The sequence below is a fragment of the Rhinolophus hipposideros genome (genome assembly GCF_964194185.1).
Source record: "Rhinolophus hipposideros genome assembly, chromosome: 6".
NCBI lineage: Eukaryota > Metazoa > Chordata > Mammalia > Chiroptera > Rhinolophidae > Rhinolophus > Rhinolophus hipposideros.
The window spans coordinates 47,659,191-47,681,909 of record NC_138052.1 but is presented as its reverse complement, the minus strand read 5'-3'; the positions used below and the strand labels follow the sequence as shown (position 1 = coordinate 47,681,909).

The 22,719-nt window shown below is 38.0% G+C and overlaps 1 protein-coding gene across 1 annotated transcript in view; it reads right to left on the bottom strand.

Annotated features, from left to right (window-relative positions):
• The window catches only part of GORASP2 (golgi reassembly stacking protein 2), a 28,557-nt gene extending 6,260 nt beyond the window's left edge, over positions 1 to 22,297 (bottom strand). Inside the window, exons 1-6 of the mRNA XM_081051381.1 lie at positions 22,032 to 22,297; positions 7,386 to 7,466; positions 6,106 to 6,309; positions 5,565 to 5,651; positions 4,682 to 4,812; positions 1,088 to 1,220 (exon numbers count right to left, since the gene is read on the bottom strand). Of these exons, the coding sequence (XP_080907507.1) occupies positions 1,088 to 1,220; positions 4,682 to 4,812; positions 5,565 to 5,651; positions 6,106 to 6,309; positions 7,386 to 7,466; positions 22,032 to 22,094 (699 nt within the window). The 5' untranslated portion in view covers positions 22,095 to 22,297. The remainder of the gene's footprint in view (positions 1 to 1,087; positions 1,221 to 4,681; positions 4,813 to 5,564; positions 5,652 to 6,105; positions 6,310 to 7,385; positions 7,467 to 22,031) is intronic.
• Between the last annotated feature and the right edge of the window lie 422 nt (positions 22,298 to 22,719).

The following is a 22,719-nucleotide window of genomic DNA, read 5'->3' as shown; positions in this document are numbered from 1 at the left end:
GTGGATTCTACAGATGGGTGGATGGGTGGTTTCACCTCTGAATACTCCAGCTTCTGCCAACTCCAGTGCCCTCTGGCACATTCCAACATAATTTGCATTGTGGCTGTTTTCTCTCGCTGCCATTTCACCTGCGGGTCTTCTCAGACTGCCAAAGGGGCTCATTCGGTTAGGGGCCGCAGATATGGTCATAGAGTCTGAACATGTAAGTACGCTGCCTCTGGCCATGAGCCAAAGGTGGCAACCGGGAAGGAGTAGAGGTTACATTTCTCCATAGTTCCTCTAGAATCGGGGATGGCCAAACTGTGTACCATAAAATGAGAGTGGTAGCAGCCCTTTCTTTACAACTGTATCTTTTTCTTTTTGCATGTTTGGTTGTTATTTGGTCATGCAGACAAGAGTTAACTGTCCTGTGAGGCCTGCACAGAAAACATGTTAAAAGCCTATAATCCTGTGCATAAACATCTTATTCCTTAAAAAGCTTTATTTTGATCCTGTTAATAGTCCCCACACACCTAGCATTCTTTGCTTTTCCAGTCAAGTTTCTTGAAATAGTAAGCACCGGCTATCATCACCCTGTCATTCACCATTCACCCTCTACCTCGTGTAAGTCTGCGTCCTGCCAAGTCTCTGCTCTAGCACAGGACAGGTTTCACTCCTCTCACTGACTTCTCTGCAGTCCCTCACATAGCTGACTATGCCCTTTTTCCTGAAGGTTTGTTCTCCCCGTGGACTTCTGAGCTTCCTTTGCTGGACCCCCTTTTTCTGCCCATCCATTTAAATACAAGGAAGGTTCAGGGTTCCGACCTCAGTCCTCTGAGCCAGCCAGGTCCGACTCCTTGACAACTGTTATCAGAACTCACTGGTTAAACGATCCTCTTTGCTGATCATCCGTATCTCTAGCCTTGTTCTCTGTCCTGAAATCTAGACCCACAGGATATCCAGCTGGATATCCTACAGGAACTTCACATTCAACATGGTCAATATTTACCTCATCATCTGCCTACCTCAATTAGTGCTACTACCGCACACAACAACACTTGACTCATTTTGGTCAAAACCTTGTGATATAATCAGGTCATAACCTTACCTCCGTAAACCCATCTTTAAGAGGAGTAATAGGTGTGCCGGTCATCTGTCCGGGAAGAGAGATTTTCTTTCCTTCTTCAAAGGGGCGTGTAGGTATTCGATGCAAATAACCATATCCAATGCCACATCCTAGGCTATGAAAATATATATTTTTTAAAGTTACTGTCATCAATCACAGCTTGCATTTCATTGAGGTTTTGAATATAAAAACAAATTTCCATTCTTCAAATAATGTCATCTTATCAGGGATCTCCTCTGACCACGGTTTTATGAAACAGCATCCTTCCCTCCACCACAGACAACCCTTACTTGTCTTAATTTTTCTTCAAGCATTTATCACCCTCCAACACACTGCATGTTTATTTGCTTATTTTCTGTCTCCCCCAATACAATGTTAAGGTCCTTAAGGGCAGAGGCCTTGTTTTGTTTACTGCCTTGACAGTTCCTGTCACATGGTAGCCACTTAATAATTATTTGCGGAACAAATGACATACAGTGTTTCCACTGAAGAGCTCCCAACACTTTGGTAGAGTGAAGTCATTTATACATCCCGTAGTTCTATTTCAGAACCTGACACAAATCAATCCAAATTAATCCAGATTCTTTCTAATTCATCCTCATACTCATTCTCATTCACTGCCACCAGAGTCCATCTTTTTAATAAGATCTGATCACATTGCTTCTTTCCATAGCTTGTTGGCTTCCCAATCTTCACGTTTCTTTCTCTCCTTTGGAGAATTACTTCCGTAACAGTGTGTGCAGTGCTGGTGCGACTGTCAATCAGGGGCCTCTCTTGCCCAAACCAAGGAGCAGCTAATGAGCTAAGCCAGGCCAATCCACCTCTCTTGCCCATGGCTACAAATCTTGGGAGTGACAGAAAAAACAAAAATGACTCATCCCTTCAGTAGAATACTGATGAAATTGCCAATTAGTCCTTCTTCTCTAAATCCCTAGAGGTAGGTGTTCAGAGTCCTGTCCTTTCCAAGTCTGATTCTTTGATTATATGAAAGATTCCACAGCAATCAATTCATGTCTGCTTATGACAATGAGTTGGTTTTTACTATTTGTAAGCAAACAACCCCCACTCATACAGTTTCATAGTCCCACTGCGCAAAGTAGATCCAAATTCCTGACCATAGTATTTAAGGTCCTGCACAGATTCTAAGTATGTTTCTACCATGATCGTTAATTCCCCAAATTACTTGACACTTTCTGAGTAGGCCATGCACAGATGTCTCTGTGCCTCTCCCCTGCTAAGGCATTTATTATTTCCATGGGTACTACTACCCACCCAAAGCTGGGAGAGCAGGCAGTGGCCAAATTCAGCTCTTCCTTATCCAATTCTGATTTCACAATGATGGTTCACTTTACAAAATTACTTGTTGCTTCTTCTCTCACTTTTCCTCCCTTCTACTGTCAAAACTGCAATTCTCATGGAACTAAATCTCATAAATTTGGAGAAAGTTAAGTTGAGATTAAATAATTTATGGTGATCAATGTTAGCCTTTCAGAAGTAGCTGCATTTTAAAATGAGGTGCTTATTCATCAAAATAACTAAGTGGTGGAAGAGACAACACTGAGGCAACAGCAAGACCCTCTGCAAACTTAAAGCTAGCCCAAGAATGAAACTAAGAGAAATGTGCTGTAATGAATGAAATGTGGTCAGCGTCTGAGGAATGAATGAAAACCTGAGGCAGACATATACCAAGTGAGGGTACTCAGGAATATGGTCTGGATGGGCCTGTCTAATGCAATGACTGATCAATAGTACTAAACCATGTCAAAAGGAAAAATGTCTTCCAAAGAAAAGAAGTAATTACCAGAATCTAGAAAAGAAGGGCTCCAAGAACAATGCAGCGGTATTTCGTTAGTGTAATTAAAAATGAAAGAACTAGTGATGACGTCACCATCCACAGAATCTCTTCCTCGCACTTTGATTCTATGTTCACCATGCACTCTTGTGGTACTAATCTGACCTCAGCGTTCTACCTGGAGAAGGGGTATTTTCTTCTGTAAACTGAAAATTTGCCATTCTAACGAATACAGCAGCTTCTTTGCAAATTTAGTTTGCATGAGACAGTCCCTCTGAAATGCCTCGAGAGGATCATATTTCTGTGTGATTATAAATCTGGACAGTGATAACTTGATCAAGTACTGCCCCCGACAGGGCAGATTCTTAAGATGACACCTCTATCTCATTTTCTCAAATTGCAACGACTTAGCATTCTGGTGTTAACATATGTTCAGCTGTAGAATCTCAGGCAGTGTGGGTAAAGACACTGTGAGCAAACTAAGTCATCCTTTCCCCAGCAAATGCTGAACTTTTTAGAAGTCACTTAGAAGTTTCCAAACCCTAGGCTTTCCTATAATTATGGCTTATGTTCAATAATTCCTTAAATTAAAAAAGGCTGCTGTTCGAACTTTCAAACATAGTGAAAAATTTGTACAATCTAAACAACAACTGAAAGACCTAAAGAAGCAATGTAAATAAGCATGCTTTGCTATGGTCTGGCTTTTTGAAATTAGATAACTGACATAATGAACAGTTCCAAAAAACTGATTTTATAAAGTCTGCTTATCTGATTGGCTTGATCCTCTTTCGAAATGCCTTTTTATTGTTGCAATTTTGTCTAACTTTTGGTTGAAATCAGTCTATTTCTGAAAGCCAACGGTTTCCACAAAGTGCTAAGCAATTTTCCCAGTAGCTAAATAAAGTTACACTTTACTGTCCCATTGCTAGGCATGGGAATTGGGAAAATAAAAAACTGAAAACTATTTTATTAAACTAAAAAAACAAAACCAAAAAAGGCTGTTTATCTCTTAGATCAATAATGAAAAGGACTATAGTATATGAGGTCAGACAATTAAAATTGTTCACGAACTTGTTACAACAATGTTGCTCACCTTTTTTTGATATCAGAGGGATTATTCATTATGAATTTGTACCAACAAGACAAACAGTTAACCAAGTTTATTATTTGGAAGTGCTGAAAGGCTGCATGAAAAAGTCAGACGAAAACGACCTGAACTTTTCGTCAACAATTTATGGCTCTTGCATCACGACAATGCACCAGCTCACACGGCACTGTCTGTGACGGAGGTTTTAGCCAGTAAACAAATAACTGTATTGGAACACCCTCCCTACTCACCTGATCTGGCCCCCAATGAAAATAAAGGAAATATTGAAAGGAAGACATTTTGATGACATTCAGGACATCCAGGGTAATATGATGGCCATTCCAGAAAAGATTTCCAAAACTGCTTTGAAGGGTGGACTAGGTGCTGATATGGGTGCATAGCTTCCCAAGGGGAGTACTTCCAAGGGGACCATAGTGATATTCAGCAATGAGGTATGTAGCACTTTTTCTAGGATGAGTTCCCGAACTCAATTGTTAGACCTCATATATACCATGCTCCCTAAATGTGTGCTTTAAAAAGTGAATTACTAGGTTGAATATTCTAAGGTCAGCTATTTTCTATTCTCAAAAGAAGTCTTATAATAAACCAATAACTTGTTTCAAAATAAAAACAGTCAACATTTACAACAAAACTGACTAAGTTTAAGCAGTTGTAACAGTCTGAAAAATGACCTTACCTGCCTTCTCCACCCCATGCAGAATTTGGTGTGATAATCACTTCTCGACAGTTATCAGTGTCTGTATTATACACATAAAGTTTCAATGGTTTTGCCTCATGTGTTTCAATAAGGCTGAACAGATCTTCAGACTGCAAGCATCACAGGAGAAAAGTATTTTCACATTACTGAACTTTAAAACAGTGGGTCTCAAACATGGCTAATATCATAATCACTCAAAAAAAAAACTTAAGAAAAACAAAACAAACAAAAACACACACACACAAATTCTGGTCCCTGGCCCAGACAGAAAAATTACTGTTAAAACCAATACTCCAAACAAGGTTTAATTTAATATACTACCTATCTACTATGTGCAAGGGTTTATATCCAGTTACATGAGACCTAGTCCTCAATTTTAATAAAACTTTTCTCACCCAAATTCTACATATTCTGCATTTGCTTTCCATTATTAAAACGTGATTATCTGAGCACCCTATTTTTTCCTCTCATTTTTTATTAGCAATATATGTTTCTACTAATTAACAGGCAAGGAAAAGGATGTAACTAGCATAGCTGAGCCAATTTTGTTAACTTGAAAAGGGAAGAGAAAATGAAATCAATAACGAAAATGAGGATTTGATTTAGTCCTGAGGAACACAGAGATTGATATAAACCACATACCAACTCTGTAGAACTGTTACATGGTATGTGTTCTTCCTCACAGCTGTACCTAATAAGACACCTTCCAGATGTTCTGTTTAACATCCCGAGGCATAAGCTATCTTGAACAGCAAAGACCTAAATTTCAACTCTAAATGTAAAGTATGCAAATATACTTTTGCTTGAAACATTAATTTAAAAATGTTGTGTCATTTTCATTATTAATAAACACACTACTAACCTCATTCATGACAGTATCTGCTCCAATGATATAATCACTGTGAGGTCTAAGGCCTGCCAGTGCCGCAGGAGAATTTGATTCCACTTCCTAAAGACACAAAACACCCCAAAATTAATGGATAGAAAATAATCTTCCAAATTTCATAGTTATAGTGGATAAAAAACCCCATATTTCTGTCTTTCTAGAGATGTCAGAAACTACAGAATATAAATTGTTAAATTTCCCAAGCATAAAAATTATGTAACATTTAATAAATATTTAAAATATTTCTGTAGCTATCTGCTTTAACATATCTCCTTCTAATGGATAAATCATTAGAAAAATAGTTCTTAGGCATCTGTATTTGCTCCTCTTCCTCATGTTTTTTTTTAAATTAATCCTTATTTTAAAAGCAATGAATTGTGATTTTCAGGAACTAAAAATAGCCTAAAAATATTAATACCCCTACAATCTCACCAAACTGGAAGCAATCAATCACTGTTAAAACACCTTTCCACACTGTTTCTTAAACTCCAAGTAACAGCTCCCAGTTGATACCTACCAACACATGCCAAACGTTTTCATTGGCCCCATCAAAGCTGCAGAAACGAATGCTCACTCCCAACAAGCCCTGGCCACCCCACATGTTACTTGGTGTGACAGAGGTCTCGCGCAGCTCCAGTGTTTTACTACTGTAGATAAGCATTTTTACAGGCTTTTCAACATTTGCTTTCAGTAGATCCTTAAGGGTATCATTGTCTTTATTCTGTGAACACAAAATATTTTTCTTAATAAATAAAAATTTAATGTTAACTGTCTTAGCTTACGCATCCTATGGCCCTGTTGGAGTAACATTAATAATCAACATAAAACATTCAATAGGCAAAGGTTTCATTAACATTCAAATGTTCCTCCCAGCAAAAGAGTGTTGAGAAATTAAGAACAACTCTTACGTTAACAACAACTTTGGACTTTTTGCTAATAGCCAATTACAGACTGTGGAATTTGCAACCCAACATAAATTGGTCTTGGGCTTCCGTGATAAAAACCCAAAATACTCCGTAAGTCATATTACTAACAGAGTTGGTATGACATGGATTTTAAAATCTAAAACATTTGCTGGCGTTGAAATTTAATTTTGGATTCTACTCCTAAATATACATTTTATTTATTTATTAGGAACTGACAGGAAAAGAAAATGGAAGCTGTATGTTAAATATTTCATTACAGAAGTGAATAAAGGCCAAAATGTAGGAGATGTTGATAAGTGATAAACAAAAACTTAAGATTGTTGTGAAAAAAATAAGCCAACCAAGCAGCCATTGTTGTAACAATTTCCTTTGCTGAAATTATATAATTTCCTTCCTACAGGACCTTACTACAGGTAAACTGAAAGCAACTTATAAAAAGTGGTTTTAATTCTGCACTTTGGGAACACATCTCTCTGTATGGTTCTGATAACATTATTTATATATCATGGAATTTAGCTCCAAGAAAACTGACAAATTATTTGAGAAGCTTTACTAATCCATTTGTCAATAACCTACAAAAGTTTAGGCAAACTTTTTCATCTTAATTATTTCTTTCTGCTTAAAAAACTTAAACATTTAACCTATAAAGTAAGTCTCCAGTGATTTTATTCCCACAAAATAATCAATGGAGAGGGAGGTATAGTATTCTGTATTTGACATTTTCGTATGTTTACTAACACGATTGTTTTTATAAACTGTTATCATATTCTATGTAGCTAAAGGGTAAACATCCATCCCAGATAATCTAAAAAATTCCATTTTCAAAAGATGACAAAACACTATAGCTAAAGCTACAAATAGCTGAACTTACCAATCTCGAACCATTAATAGAAACAATAAAATCAAAGAACGGCTCCAGTCCAGCTCTATGTCCTGGGGAATTTTCTTGTACCTATAAAAACAAAAATGCCAAAATAAAAAATGTAAAGCTTAATTAAAAGTTATAAGCAAAATTTTAATACCTATCTCTTTTCTGTAAAAATAGATTAATTTCATTGATAAGGAAATAGATACAGACTCGTTCTCTCATTCCTCTTCATCTCTCCCAGACAGTACCCTTGCAGCTTCCTAAATTCTACTCATTCAAGTTCATCTTATTTATTTATATTTTTTATTGTTTTTTAAAATACTTTTTCTTAACCTTTATTATTTTTTTAAAGATTTGTATTAAAACATAGCTAACATACAATATTGTATTAGTTTCAGGTGTACATCATAGTTATTCAACAGTACTATAGTTATCACCATATTACTAATTACATTCCCTGTGCTAAAGAAGTGATCACCATGATAAATCCAGCAACCATCTGACACCATACTATGCTACCACAATATTATTCACTATATTTCCTATGTTGTATATTATATCCCCAAGACTTGTTTTAAACCTGGAACTCTGAACCTCTTATTCCCCTTTATCTTTCCCCTACTTTTTAAAATCTTCAATTACAATTAACATTCAATATTATTTTATATTAATTTCAGGTGTACAGGATAGTGGTTAGACATTTACATAATTTATGAAGTGATCCCCCCCGACTAGTACCCACTTGGCGCTATACTTAGTTATCACCATATTATTGATTATATTCCCTGTTTTTCTTTCAGCTGGCAGCCTTATGGGATTTCCACTGTAAGTAACTAACTGCCTTTCTCTTGCTGCTTTTAAGAGTCTGTCTTTGTCTTCAACCTTTGGCATTTTAATTATGATATGTCTTGGTATGGGCCTCTCTGGGTTCATCTTGTTTGGGACTCTGCTCTTTCTGGGCTTGTGTATCTATTTCCTTCGCCAGGTTAGGGAAGCTTTCCATCATTATTTCTTCAAATAGATTTTCAATTCCTTTCTCTCTCTCTTTTCCTTCAGGCACCCCTATAATGCAGAAGTTGGTATGCTTGATGTTGTCCCAGAGGCCTCTTAAACTCTCATTTTTTTGGATTCTTTTTTCTTTAAGTCATCTTCCATGTGAGGTTTTTCCTCGATGGTTTTATTTCACACCACTTTCCACTTTTTCGAGGTAGGAAGTGGGGCAATCCTCCCAGCATTTAGCATGTGACATAGCAGTTAATTATTACTACTGAGCGACAAATTAAAATTAGTGAGCATTTATTCCATAAATACTACTAGCAAGACATAATTCAATTATAAAACTAATAACATAGGAACGTAGCTGTTGATGTCAAAATATTTACAATCTGTTGAGGAACAGGAAAGAAGAGAAAGGGGAGCCAGAGGGTATACAGCCCTCTTAACATTAGGCTGGTGCAGAAGTAATTGTGGTTTAAAGGTTAAAAAAAAAAAAAAAATTGCAAAAACCGCAATTACTTTTGCACCAACCTAATAAGTGTAATACAAGACCAAACAGGTAAGGGCTAAATGGAGGTACAAAGTTCTAAGAGAAAGATTAATTCTGATTGATGAAGCTTCACACACATAAACACACACACACACACACACACACACACAGAATTTGCAAAGATGAAGATGGATAAGGAGATAAAGAAGGACACCTGAAAGCTGAAATGAGTAAAAACTCAAAAGGAAGAGTCTGAAAAATGAGGCTCATAATATAATACAGCTAGACAACATGGTGCTGTCGGATAGAAATAAAAAATTATAGATTTTCAAAATCAGAAATCCTCTAATCCAAGAGGTCGGTGGGTGGCTTCAGGGAACACTGCAGCTCCTGAAATTGTATGTAACATTTTGTATGAATCAGCAGTTTTCAGTATGTATCGGATGGACACTTGTCTCGTTAGGGAGGCCACCCTCAGGGAAGATGTAGATGCCTGATCACTGCGCTGTACACCTGAAGCTGAAGCTGAACAATAATGAATGTCAACTACAATTATATACACACACATACACACACACACACAGAGTTACAAGAAGCGGAGTACAGCACTAGGAATAGAGACAGTGGAAATGTAATGGCTCGGTGCAATGTCAGAGGGATACTGGATGAGGGCGTTATCACTGTGTGAGGGATATAAATGATAAACGTCTAACTAGTATATTGTTTTGTACACCTGAAACTAATTTAAAAAATGTTAATAAAAAAATAAAACTGTTTGATCTTGCTTTATGAAAAATTTCTGGCAAATTTGTAAATTAATTTTTGTAAATTAAAGTTAAATATCAAAGGAACTTAAAAGTGTTAAATCTAATAAAAAATAATCAGTACACGCTTGTTTAGTTTCTGTTTTCTTAAATGGGGGGCATTACACATATCATCAAATAAAATGTCTAGAACCTAAAATGGCAGATGAGATTTCTTCTCAAGTGGCAGCTCTGGAAGGAAAAAGGTGGCTGCCTGGAGCTATTATGAGAAGAAAAGTGAGGTCAAGTCACAGTCAGTTGAAAAAGAGTCAGAATCTACTACCATGTTTCCCCGAAAACAAGACCTAGCTGGACCATCAGCTCTAATGTGTCTTTTGGAGCAAAATATAAGACCCGGTATTATATTACATTATACCGGATATTACATTATATTATATTATGTTATAAAGACCTGTCTTATATTTAAATAAGACTGGGTCTCATACTAATTTTTGCTCCAACAGACGTATTAGAGCTGATGGTCCCTCTAGGTCTTATTTTCGGGGAAACATGGTAGGTGTGAAATGCCTATTAGTTGCCTATCAATTAGGTGTACAATGCCTCAGGTGTGAAAAGAGGATAATTAGCATAGACCCGAGGAGCTCCCTCAGAATGAAATTTCTTATTTAATAGTGTCCTTGTCTAATTCGCTGAATCTGTTTCCAAATGACCATTTTATTTAGAAACTCGGTAGTCCATTGATCAATTTCAGACTTCTCCACTGAGGCTGCCAAAAGGTTACCTTTTAGTTAAAAAAGGACTAAAGACAGTGCTTTTGTAATGTCATCACCAACTCAGAAAGTTGATCTCACATGCCAGTCCTCATTATGCCACCCTCCGAGTATAAAGTTTTTACCACTATCTGTTTGAAATGTAAAGTTTCTAATACCATTCTTCCCAGCAACTCAAAAAAGATTCAATAACAAACTTTGAGTTCTAAAACAAACTTAAACAATCCTTTCTCTAATCCTATTTTTCCATTGTCATTTGCTACAAACATCAATCTCCTGTTTCTAATGGACCCTGAAATTAATTTCTTTCCTAAATGTATTTATATCCTTAGTACCAGCACAATTCTAGCAACTAGGTCTCTTCATTTCTGTTAGGAAGCCAGTAGAGGGAGCCCTAGGGAAATGCTTCCTTTGACCCTAATACACTTAAAAGGAAATTTTCTACATTTCATAGCATGGAAAATAAGATCTACAACACAGCAAATTAAACATCCACATAGGTAAATTTCTTGAGCAATACAATCCACTGATAAGAATCTCTCAGGCACCTAATCTCTCAAGCATCAGATTACCACTTCAATACTTTCTGTCCCCTATGAGATCTCTGGATTGTTGCTTCATCGTTTGCTTCCTGTAAACCATCTTAACACACACACACACACACACACACACACACACACACACACACCTGGCTACATAGGCTACTTAACATTTATTATTGGGCCAAATAGTATAGTAATTTAAGATGAACAGGTTTAAGACAGAAAGTTTAATAATTAAGACTTTACAAGATTTTGAAAAAACGTACAGTGAAAAGTTAGAATTTTAGAGCTAGAGTTACTTGGTTTTGCGTTATGGTTTTGCCTACTTATTTGCAGTGTGAGCTTGGGAAAGTTTACTTACCTTTCTGGGTTTCAGTTTTTTCATCTGTAAGCGATAATGTTATCTACTTGACAAGAATACTGTAGAGACTGAACCAGTTTAAGTTTATGAAATGCTTAGCTAAGTGTCTGACATATGATAAGAGTCCTACAAATCTTAAGCTCATCTTCCTAACTCTGCAATCACCACCTGAGGGCAAATCGTTATACCCAACTAATTCCTGAACACTGCATTATTTTTCTAACTATGTATTAACTATCTCTTACTCCTGGAAAAAAAAAGGACCTAAAATGTTAGCCAGCTAGGAGGAGAGAAATCATTGTTTTAAGTGTTGCCTCTCAAAAATCAATTGTAGATCGATTGCAGGTCTAAATATCAAAGGCAAAATAAAACTTACAGAGGAAAACAGAATATCTTTGAGATCTTCAAGTATGATAAGACTTCTTAAACAGGACACAAAAAGTACTAACCATAAACTTAAAAAATGATAAGATAAAGTATACTAAAACTACAAACTTCTGCTCATCAAAAGACAATTAAAAGAGTGAAAAAGTACAATACCTATTCAACAAAGGAATTGTATTCAGAACAAATTTAGAATACTGCAAATCATTAAGATAGATAGTAAAACCACAATGAGATGCCACTTCGTATCTACAAGAACAGCTAACCAAAAAGATAGCAACAGGGGCAGACAGGTGGCTCAGTTGGTTAGAGCACGAGCTCTGGGCAATGGGGCTGCCAGCTTGATTCCCACATGGGCCATCGAGCTGTGTGCCCTCCGCACCTAGACTGAAGTCAATGAGCTGCCGCTCAGCTCCCAGGTGGCCAGATGGCTCAGTTGGTTGGAGCGCGTGCTCTCAAGGTTGCTGGTTCGACTCCTCGATTCACACAGGGATGCCCCGCAACTAACAATGGCAACTGGACCTGGAGCTGAGCTGCGCCCTCCACAACTAAGACTGAAAGGACAACTTGACTTGGAAAAAGTACCGGAAGTACACACTGTTCCCCAATAAAGTCGTTCCGCTTCCCCAATAAAATCTTTAAAAAAAAAAAAAAAAAGTAATAGGGTGGCAAGAATGTGGAGAAACTGGAACCCTCATACATTGATGGTGGGAATGTAAAATGTTGGAGCTGCTGTGGAAAACAGTTTGGCAGATTCTTAAAATGTTAAACACAGTTATCATATGACCCAGCAATTCCACTCCTAGGTATATAACCAAGAGAAATAAAAGCACGTCCACATAAAAACTTGTATACACAGAGTTCACAGCTGCATTACTCGTAATAACCAGAAAACGGAAACTCGGCTGATGTTCCTCAGATGCTGAATGGATAAACAAATCGTGGTACACCCACAGAACAGAATATTATTTGGCAATAAAATAAATGAAGTACTGAAACATGTTACAAAATGCATGAACCTTGAAAAACATTTTAATAAGTGAAAGAAGCCAGTCACAAAGACCACATATTGTATGATTCCATTTTAAATGTTGAGAAAAGGCAAATCCATAGAAACAGAAAGATTAGTAGTTGCCAGGGTCTGGGCTGGGGGAATGGGGAGTAGCTGCTAATGAGTACAGAGTTTCTTTCTGGGATGAAAAAAAGGTTCTGGAATTAGATACTGGTGAAGGTTGCACAATTCTGTTGATAATATACTAAAAAGTCATTGAACTGTATACTTTAAAAGGTTAGATTTAATGGTATGTAAATTAAATTTCAATAAAACTGCTAAAAAAGGATAACCTAATAGAGAAATGTGGAAAAGTTTCAAGCAGACACTAAACAAAAGGGGATACTGAAGTGGCCAATAAATATGAAAATGTGCTCAACTTCAATAATTATCAAAGAAATGCAAATTGAAACCACACTGCAATACTACTACACACCTATCAGAATGGCCAAAATGAAAAAGATGGAAAATACTGTTAATGAGGATACGAAACAATCAGAAACCTGCTGGTGGGAATGTAAATTAGTAAATTTTTTGGTAACATCTATTAATGTTGAAATATGCACGCCTTTTACCAAATATTCTGTTCGTTAGTATACGCAACAGAAATGGGTATACATGTTCTCCACGATATATACAGGGGAATGTTTAGGTAGCCCCAAACTAAAAACTATATAATGTTCATCAACATAATAAATTTTCATATATGCTCTCAATGACATAACATGTATTAATGAAAGATCTACAGCAATACACAACATGGGTAAATCTCACAAGCAATAAAAATCTCATAAGCAAAAGAAGCCAAACACAAATGAGTATGTATCACATGCTTCCATGTATATAAAGTGTAAGAAAAGGCCAAACTAATCTATGCTGTTAGAAAACCGATAGCATTCACTCTGGGGGGGCTGGGGAGAATCTGGGGTGTGAATGGAAGGAGATGGGATGCAGGTTACACAACTGTGTTGTTTGTGAAAATGCATTAAGTTGTACACTTATGTGCATTTTAATGTAAAACGTTTTAAGACTTTGAACAATTAAGAAACATAATGAAACGGCGGAAAATACTAAGAGCAATGATGCTTACAAAAAGAAATGATAATTACAAAAAGAAATGTTACTAAATCATGAGCAGGTAGATGAAATTTTGAACAGTTACTGACACAAGAGTTCAAATTTTACATTTTGAAGTTATCTTACCAAAATAAAAATCATAACATGAAAGAAACAATTCTTTCATAAGCACTCTTGAAAAAACAGCAAGATGAAACTTGCTAGATATTTTTTACTCCTCAAGAAGCATCAAATGAATTTATGATAGAAACTGCACAGTGAAAGGGCATGCACCCCCGTTACATAAGAAATTAGCACCAATGATTAGAAGCTGGATTTTTGAATCACTAACTAAACATAAATTAATCCCCAAAGTGGAGTCATTCAACTACTGTGGGAAGTTTCAGTGGGTTCTGAAATAATCAATTTAGTGGATTATGATAGAATAGACCAATGTCAAAATAGAAAAAAATCAGAATAGACAAATATAAAAAACTCATGTCTTAATAAGGGTCAGTATTTTTCATGAATTGTAGTAGTACATACCAGCTGCAATGCAAATATATGTTTACTTTGAGCTGTAACAAACTTTGAAAAAAATGCCCTATAAGATACCGTAACTGTTAAGTCCATTCAAACTCCAGGTAATAAGAGTAATTAAACTCTTGACTTTTCCCTCACCTGATTCTGGATCATTAGAAAGTTTTACCAGATTTAGCCTGAAATTTTCTTTGTGCACAGACTTAATAGTTCTATATTGGTTGTTCTCGAAACAGTGAAGCATCCACCTCTTCTGGGATTAAAAGTATAGTAGCACTTTATACTAGGTTTGGGTCATTTCCCATGAACCCCACTCTCTCTCTTTTATATCTTGACTTAGGGGAGAGAGGGACAGCAGGGCGGAAGGAAAGAAGTTCAGGTGAAGTGGGGGGAGGCAGGGAAGAAGGCATTTCCCCAATTGCATTGGTCCATTTACTCGTGTACTTCCAGCTGAGGAGTCCAGAACTGCTACCTTAAAGTAACAACAAAGGAGACCACAAGCTTTCTTTCAGAACACAGGATATGGCCAGACTAGGTATTTTATAAGGTGATATACAAAGATAAACTTATCCAAGATTCTGGCTGGTATGTGAATTATCTTCCTTAAGTTTTCTGACCATGGAGATGTTTCCATAAAATTGACTCAATGGAATTCTCTCCTCTCTATTACTGCACCACCAATTCCTTCTTCACCCATAAAAGACAGATAATGTCCCTTTGACTTTCTGTCTACACCGTCACGTCCTCTAGCTCTCAGTTTAATAGTAACACTCTCACTTTTGTAATGCTTTTAAAACAGTAGAGATCTTAAATAAGACTACAAAATTCAATACAAGTAACACCTAAAGGACTCATTTTAAATATACACATAGAGCCTCAGTGTTATATGAGTGTGTTTAGGTGATTGAAACAATGGGAAAAGATTTGGGAATGTGATGTAATAAAATAAATTCTAAATCCTTCAGAGATAAGAAACGCACTTTTGGAGTGGGGAGCTCTTCTACATCTAAAACGGTCTAGTTTCCTATCTGGGACTTGACCAAACATTTGATAATTATGCAGTAGACTAGAAGAATTCAAGCCTCACCTGCTAAAACATTCTCCTCACATGTTCTACCAGAATAACTCAAAAGAGCATGTCCTCCTGACACTGAACATATGATGTAACTTGTAACATATGAAGCCATTTGAAATAAAATTCTAATGGTAACTAAAAGGAAATAAAAACCCATCATTACATAGTAGCTTCCTAGAAAAAAGATTTGAATATTAGTAAATCAATGTTGAAAGAAACTGAAGTCTGTTCCAAAAGAAGCAAAGACTTTGACAACCTGTCACCTCAGTTTATACTCTTCAAATACCAACTTAGGTATTTGTTTCTTAGGGAAAGAAAACTTGCTGGGTAACCTTGGGCAATAATCTCTGTGCTCCTTTTCGTTAGCTGTAAAGTGAGGGGGCTGACTAGATAGTTCCTAAGATTTAATGACTCACCATGAAAATAAGTCTAACTGTTGCTAAGTTATCTATAGATTCTATGGTGTAGATCAAACCCAACAAGATCATTTTAATAACATAGACTCTTTTATTAGTCATTTTAATTTAGATGTTTAGTCACACCGTGGCAAAGCAATGAAAAAAAGAACACTAGTACTTACTTTTTAAAAAAGACATAAGATTTCCTTAAAAATGAGGATCCTTAAAAATTAGCAGGCACATTTATAAAATGAATGGGTCACAGCTGATCCAAAACTTATGTTTTAAACAGCAGCCAAGTACAGGGTTAAGCACATGGACAAAAAGTAGCTACTGAATGATGGATTAAATGGAAATACTCTTAAAATGTTTGCAAGTATATTTTAACTAGTATTGCCACTATGATAGTGGTTTTTAATGGATGACACAGTAATACAAATACTAATAATAAAGGTATCAGATGATATTTATTGAATTTTTATCACATTCCAGATCCTATGCTAAGTGCTTTACATGCAATATCTCATTTATTCCTCAGGATAAGCAATGAGGTGGGCAGCAGTTTCAATAAAGAAAGTTAATGTGCTCAACTTTTTCCAAAATATTTGATATGTAGTATCTAATATGGGTTTTAGTAAAAAAGGTGGAGGCGGCACTATTATTATCCCTTTTTTGATAAAAAGAATGAAGTTCAAGGGTTTGTCCAAGGAAACACAATGAAGGGATGGAGCTGAGACTAGAATCCAGTGATCCCAAAGTGGTCTCTGGTGTCTGATAGTCTCTCAATATATTCATACCTGCAAGTTGGCAAAGTTCCTTATTGCTGAGAACATGCCTGAATGATCTCTCATTGGTGCTTTAAAGAAACAAACAAAAAACCCCAGCATCATTCTCTTCATGCTGCCATCAATTATTTGCAGTGCCAAGAGGGATGTATACAGTCTCTCAAAGTAACTACTTTGGTTCTGCGTTCTATGCTGTTCGGGGGTGGGGGAGGGAAATAAAAAAAACTGTATTACTTGATAATCAATCCCACCTCCCAAAGCAATCTATAATCAGATTCCAAGGACATATTAAACCTTTATGAATAAGTGTTTTCCAGTTTAGGTTAACTAATATTTTATTAGTGAATGAAAATAATATAATCCTTTTAATAGAATATTAAAATCAGCAAAATGAATGTACTGATGTTAGTGGTTATTTGAAGTTCAATTCCTATGAAAATTTCCGGGGAATTATTTTTAAAACCCTGTCACCATCTGACCCACGAGGCACTCGCACCAGTGCTGGCACACTAGTAGGGGACCAGCGACAGAAACCACACCGACAGCTGGTCCCCCCAAATAAGGAGGCTGACTGAAGACGACACTCCATACAGTAAAACACACTTCGTCACAAAAATATGAAAGTTTGTATTTGTTCAAGGCCTATTTATAACATATCGGGAAACGTTTATTTCTGATGGTACTTACAATTCCTAAAAGTGTCCTAAGGTTCCCATACTTTGTATTCTATGGTGTTAAAAAACTGAAATAGTCTGACTCCTACATTTAAAAGCAATTTCAAGGATGTTTATTAAACTCCACAGCCTTTTATTAGAAGAGATTAATTTTGGGAGCAGGTCAGAATCTTTAGGTGGTATTTATAAAGCTTTGTCAATTATAATTTTTATTTGGAAAAACACATAAAAAACCCCTTTTTCTTTTCACCCATTGTTTTCAAAATGAGTGAGAAGAGAAGGGGGTGGTAGTGAAATTTTTGTGTTTTTTCAAATGGAAGCATGAGTTTTAAAAGTTTGAGAAACACTATGTTAGTAGGATAAAAAATATGACTATCAAATATTGGGAATTCACTTTCTCAAAATAAATACTAAGTTGAAATCCTACAGGATTTCATGTAGATTAGTGAAGCATCATTTAAAAAGAGCAGATATACATAATAGGAGATATGGTCTAGGTATTCTGTTTTCTATGGAAATAATTCCACTTACTGTCATTTTCTCCTGTAAGGAGAGTAACTAATACTGCCCAGTCTGCAGCAAATGGCTCAGGAGATAAAAGCCTGTTATCACACTGGAGACACATTTCATCTCCATGTACTTTCCCACAAAAATCTATCACCTCAAAATCTCTGTTGGAGGAAATTATGAGAAATAGTGAACATGACATTTTCCATGTCCCCAGATTGGTATGAACACTGGTTTCAGAATATCCTCAGACAGCCCCATCTCAAAAAGTATTAAGTGTACATGGAATTAATTTGGATACTTTAACTTAAAAATAGATCTCATAGTGGGCGTCCATGAGGAAACTCCAAAAATATAATTTTGAAAATGGCCCTGTTGGATTCACTTGATGATTAGTGGAAAATCTAGGCAAGAATTCTGTATTTGACATACTTGAATTGTAGCAACTCACAGTAGCTGCTAACAAAACTAGAAGCCTTGAATAACATTTTGCCTGTCTGTGTTAGAATTACAGAACGGGAATAAAAGTGGTACTCATGATGAACATGGACTTGGACCCACTGCAAAAGGGAATCTAAAATACGTTATTTTAAAAAGACTTAACAAATTAAAAAAATCTTCCATTAGGAGTCCACTTTTTAGAAATAACTTTTTATAACTATATTTTTGTAAATACATCAATTTTCATGATCACTGTAGAAATCTTAGAAAACACATTCAAATTTAAAAGGAATATAAATATGCCACCAGCCACCAATAATCTTTCTAATATCCTGGCTTATTACCTTTCCATTTTATTTTTCTGGGCACTCAAACATACATGGACATACACGGAGAGGCATAATTATGTCCACAGAGTGTTTTGAAACACAATTTTCACTGAATGCAGAGTACTCGAATCTGTAGTTAGGCCCGGATTTATTTAACAATTCCTCAGCTACTACATATTTAGGTCATAAAGCTAACATCTTATGATAACTTTTGACCATACTGTACTTGAATAGGTCATATCATTCAAAATCTTTGTGAAACATGGCTAAGGGGCGATGTTAGGCACAGGAAAAACACCAGGAAAAATACTTCAACAGTAATACCTTTACTTGGTAGGATTACAGGTAATTTTGATTCTTTGTTATACTTTTTGAATTTATCCAAATGATCTCTAATGAACACGTGCTAATAATTAGAAAACAATGTATTAATTTACTAAAGATCACTATTTATATAAGTAGACAAAATTGAAATTCAATAATTTGGGGAAAAATGTGTATTTTAAATGAAAACAAAAGGTGGGATGTAAGGTTGTAGAAATGTACTTGTAACAGCAAGATTAGAAAAATTAAACGTCCAACGCCAGGAGGTGCTGCTTAACCAAACTATGGTACGCCAGACTACTATGGAAGCAAAGTGAAACAAGAGGCAGAGCTCTATGTGCTGCTATGGAAAGACTGCCAAGATGGGTTATCAAAGAAGACCAAGGTGTGTAACAATATGTATCATGTGATCTCAATAGTTACAAAAGAAAACAAACAAACAAGACAGTGAAGGGGGATGTAGATTATTTTATATGCATAATACATTTTTGAAAGGATACAGAAGAAACTATCTGGTGGTTATTTCCTGAGTGGGGAATTGGGTATAGAAAATGATCACAAAATTAAAAATGTGCATTAATATATAAACACATAAAACGTAAAGGGGAAAGCACACTGCTCATAGAAAATCTGGAACCATTTCAAGGTTGTCCCTAAAGATTTTTTTTTTTAAGCAGACTCTAACAATGGATATGGAAAAATGGAAAAAAATGTAGCGTGCAACCTCTCTGAATTGTAGGGACTTTGAAATAACAATAATAAAACAGCAGTGAATATGGTTGTCACTATACTTGGTATTTCAAAACCCAGTCATACAAGTTTTCATTACTGACAAGGAAATGGCCAGGAAATCATTAAAGAAAATAAACTTCTAATGAAATCATTCTAGAATGGTTAAACGTGAGTGCTTTTAGTCCAATGTTATCCTGTCATATTTACTCTGGTTTACAACAAACTCAGTAAGCCAGCAGTAGAAGACACCGCTGTACATCTAGGTAATAATAAATGAAAGCAAGATAATTTTATCTATTGAGATTTAGTATGTACTTCCTTCTTTAAGAACAAAGACAAAACCAATTACAGAACGGGGGCAGAGTGGGTTAGAAACTCAAATTCTCCTAAACTAGATGAACCTTACTATTTTAAAGCTCTAGCTAATAAAAGTCAAACAAAAGAATTACTTCATCTTTTGCTATATTTATGCTCCAGACGCAGACTGGAAAATAAGGCTGTCCCTAGTGGTTCTAAAAATTAGATTATGTATTAATATAAGCGCTGATTTACTGAGGAAAGAAAATACACTTTAGCTTGTTTACTTACTGCAAATGTCATTAACAGAAGTCACTGAATTGGAATCCTTTTGATGTGTACAGCTTTCTAGAAGACTTCTTAACCTCATTAACACTGTTTTACTGAGTGCATGTATTACAAAAATATCATGAATCCCCAAGGATTTATGGGGAAAATCAGTCACTGTTTTAAGAATCAACTGGTAATCCTGGGTAACACACTCCAGAGCAGAGAACTCAAAAATCAAACCAGATACCATATTTCCCCGAAAATAAGACCTAGCCAGACAATCAGCTCCAATGAGTCTTTTGGAGCAAAAATTAACATAAGACCCGGTCTTATTTTATATAAGACCGGGTCTTATATAACATAACTCAACATAACATAACATAAAACATAACATAACATAACATAATACTGGCTCTTATACTAATTTTTGCTCCAAAAGACGCATTAGAGCTGACTATCTGGCTAGGTCTTATTTTCAGGGAAACACGGTAATAGAAAATTACTGCCACTTTCACTTCACATCTAGGATCTGACACTTTTTCCATTTCCCCCATCAGTGTGGTACTTGGGGGCTGACTTAGCTGAAGGAAACAGGAAGGTAATATGATTTATAGATTCCCTTTATTTTCCCCAAGAGTCATCCTTTCCAGCCAAGAGTGTGGCTTCAAGAGGGATTTTTAGTAGAGAGGCAACTAGACATGATAATCCTGAGGATCCAAAAGGCGATCAATCACAGCTCTACTGCACAGCTATCTGGGCAATTTAGTTTAAGAGCTTGTATCACCTAAAACATGGGACCTAAGGCAGAAAATGATCGTAGCACCACGAAGTGCACTTTCTCCCTTTCAGTGAAAATGCTCCTGCCCGTGAGAAGCTAATATCTAGCGACACTCTACCAGGTTCTGAAACGGCACTCACGATCGGGGCCACTCTGTTGGCAGCCAATCGGGTTACCACACACGTCGGTGTCACAGCACACAACCATCACTGCTACTTTCAGAGACTCCTAGTTCCACGAGCAAAGGACCGCATGTTTCGTTCCGCCCAGGCCGGCCACACGCAGGGACTTAGCTACGGCCTCTGGAGATGCCATGTTTCTCTGCATCCTGATGCCTGAGGTTTTTTCCCTTTATTTATCTGGATATTTTCAAACATTCTTCCCCATTACCTCTTTGTGTCACTGTGGCCTAGACCTTAATCCCCACCACAGCCCGAACACTTGCAGAACAGAACGGAAGTCCCCCCCCCACCAGGAAAGGTTGACGAGGAGGATCTGAAAGGTTAGGAGCCACACGAGAGCAAACACTGTCCCATTCCGGGACATGTTACGTCCGCCAAACCTACGTTACGGCCGTTCCGTTCCGTTTGCCTAATTGGCCTTTCCGGACACCCAGACGGCGCCCAGGTGGATGAACACCTGCCGTCGCATCCCCCCGGCCCCTTGTCTGCAGCTGCGGGCTTCCTCTTCTCGGAAAACTCCTTTAAGGATACCTTCACCACCACTTCTTTGCAGACTTTGTCCCCAAACCTTTCCTAACTCTGGAAGCTAAGAATTAAGGGGAACCGGGCGGAGGACATCGCGAGGGGAAAACGCGGCCAAGGCGGTCCCCGTCTTGCCTGGGCAGCCCCCCGGCTCCAGCCCGGCCTCGCAGAGCGGGGAGGCCCGCGCCCCGAGGCCACCGTGGGGGCGGGGATGCAAGCGGCCTCCGCAGCCGGCCTCGGCCAAAGCAGCGCCCACGGTGGCCGCTCCTTCGCGGGGGCAGGCCTGGCAGCCTCGGGAACCGGCCCGTCGGGGCCTCCGCCTCCCGGCGGCCAGGCCCCGCCTCCAGCCCGCCGTTCTCGGGTCGCCGTCGGAGCTCTTACCCGCAGGACGTGGTAGCCTTCCGTGCCCCCGCCTGGGATCTCGACGCTCTGCGAAGAGCCCATGGCGGCGGGCGATCAGTGCGGCCGAACCGGGCCCCGCGCAGCTCCCCGCCCCCCGCGCGCCGCCCGCTCCGCTCCTCCGCGTAGCACTTGGGACGTGGCACTCGCTGCCGCCGGAGAGCCGGGCCGCACTGCCCGCCGGGAGATCGGCTCCGTCGCTGCCAAGGCCGCTGCGACGCCGCAGACAGCGCCACCTGCCGCGAGCCACTAGGAGGGGCCTGAGCATGCGCGGGTGGGGTGGAAGGGGCGGAGGAGGATAGCGGGGAGGGGCCCACTCTTGCTCGCGAGAGAGCGGAAATACGGTTCCTCCGGCTTCGGCACCTTGCTACGGGGTCCTCGGTTGGACAAGATTCATCTAGACTCGTTCCCGCTCGCCCGAAAGAACGGTTGCTTGGTTGTAGCGCCCCCTGGTGGCCAGAGGCCAGAAAAGAGCTGCTGTTGAAAAGAGTGGAGGCAGACGCCTCCACTCTTACTCCCAATTCTCGGGGTCTTGTCCCAGGTCATACAGAGGAGTGTGACAGTGGCTCTCCGTAGATTGGAGACGCGTCTGCTCAGCTCAGTTTTATAAAGTGGAATTTCTCTTTATAAAACAGCTTCCCTAAAGAGTCATGGAGGACCCACGGAGGGG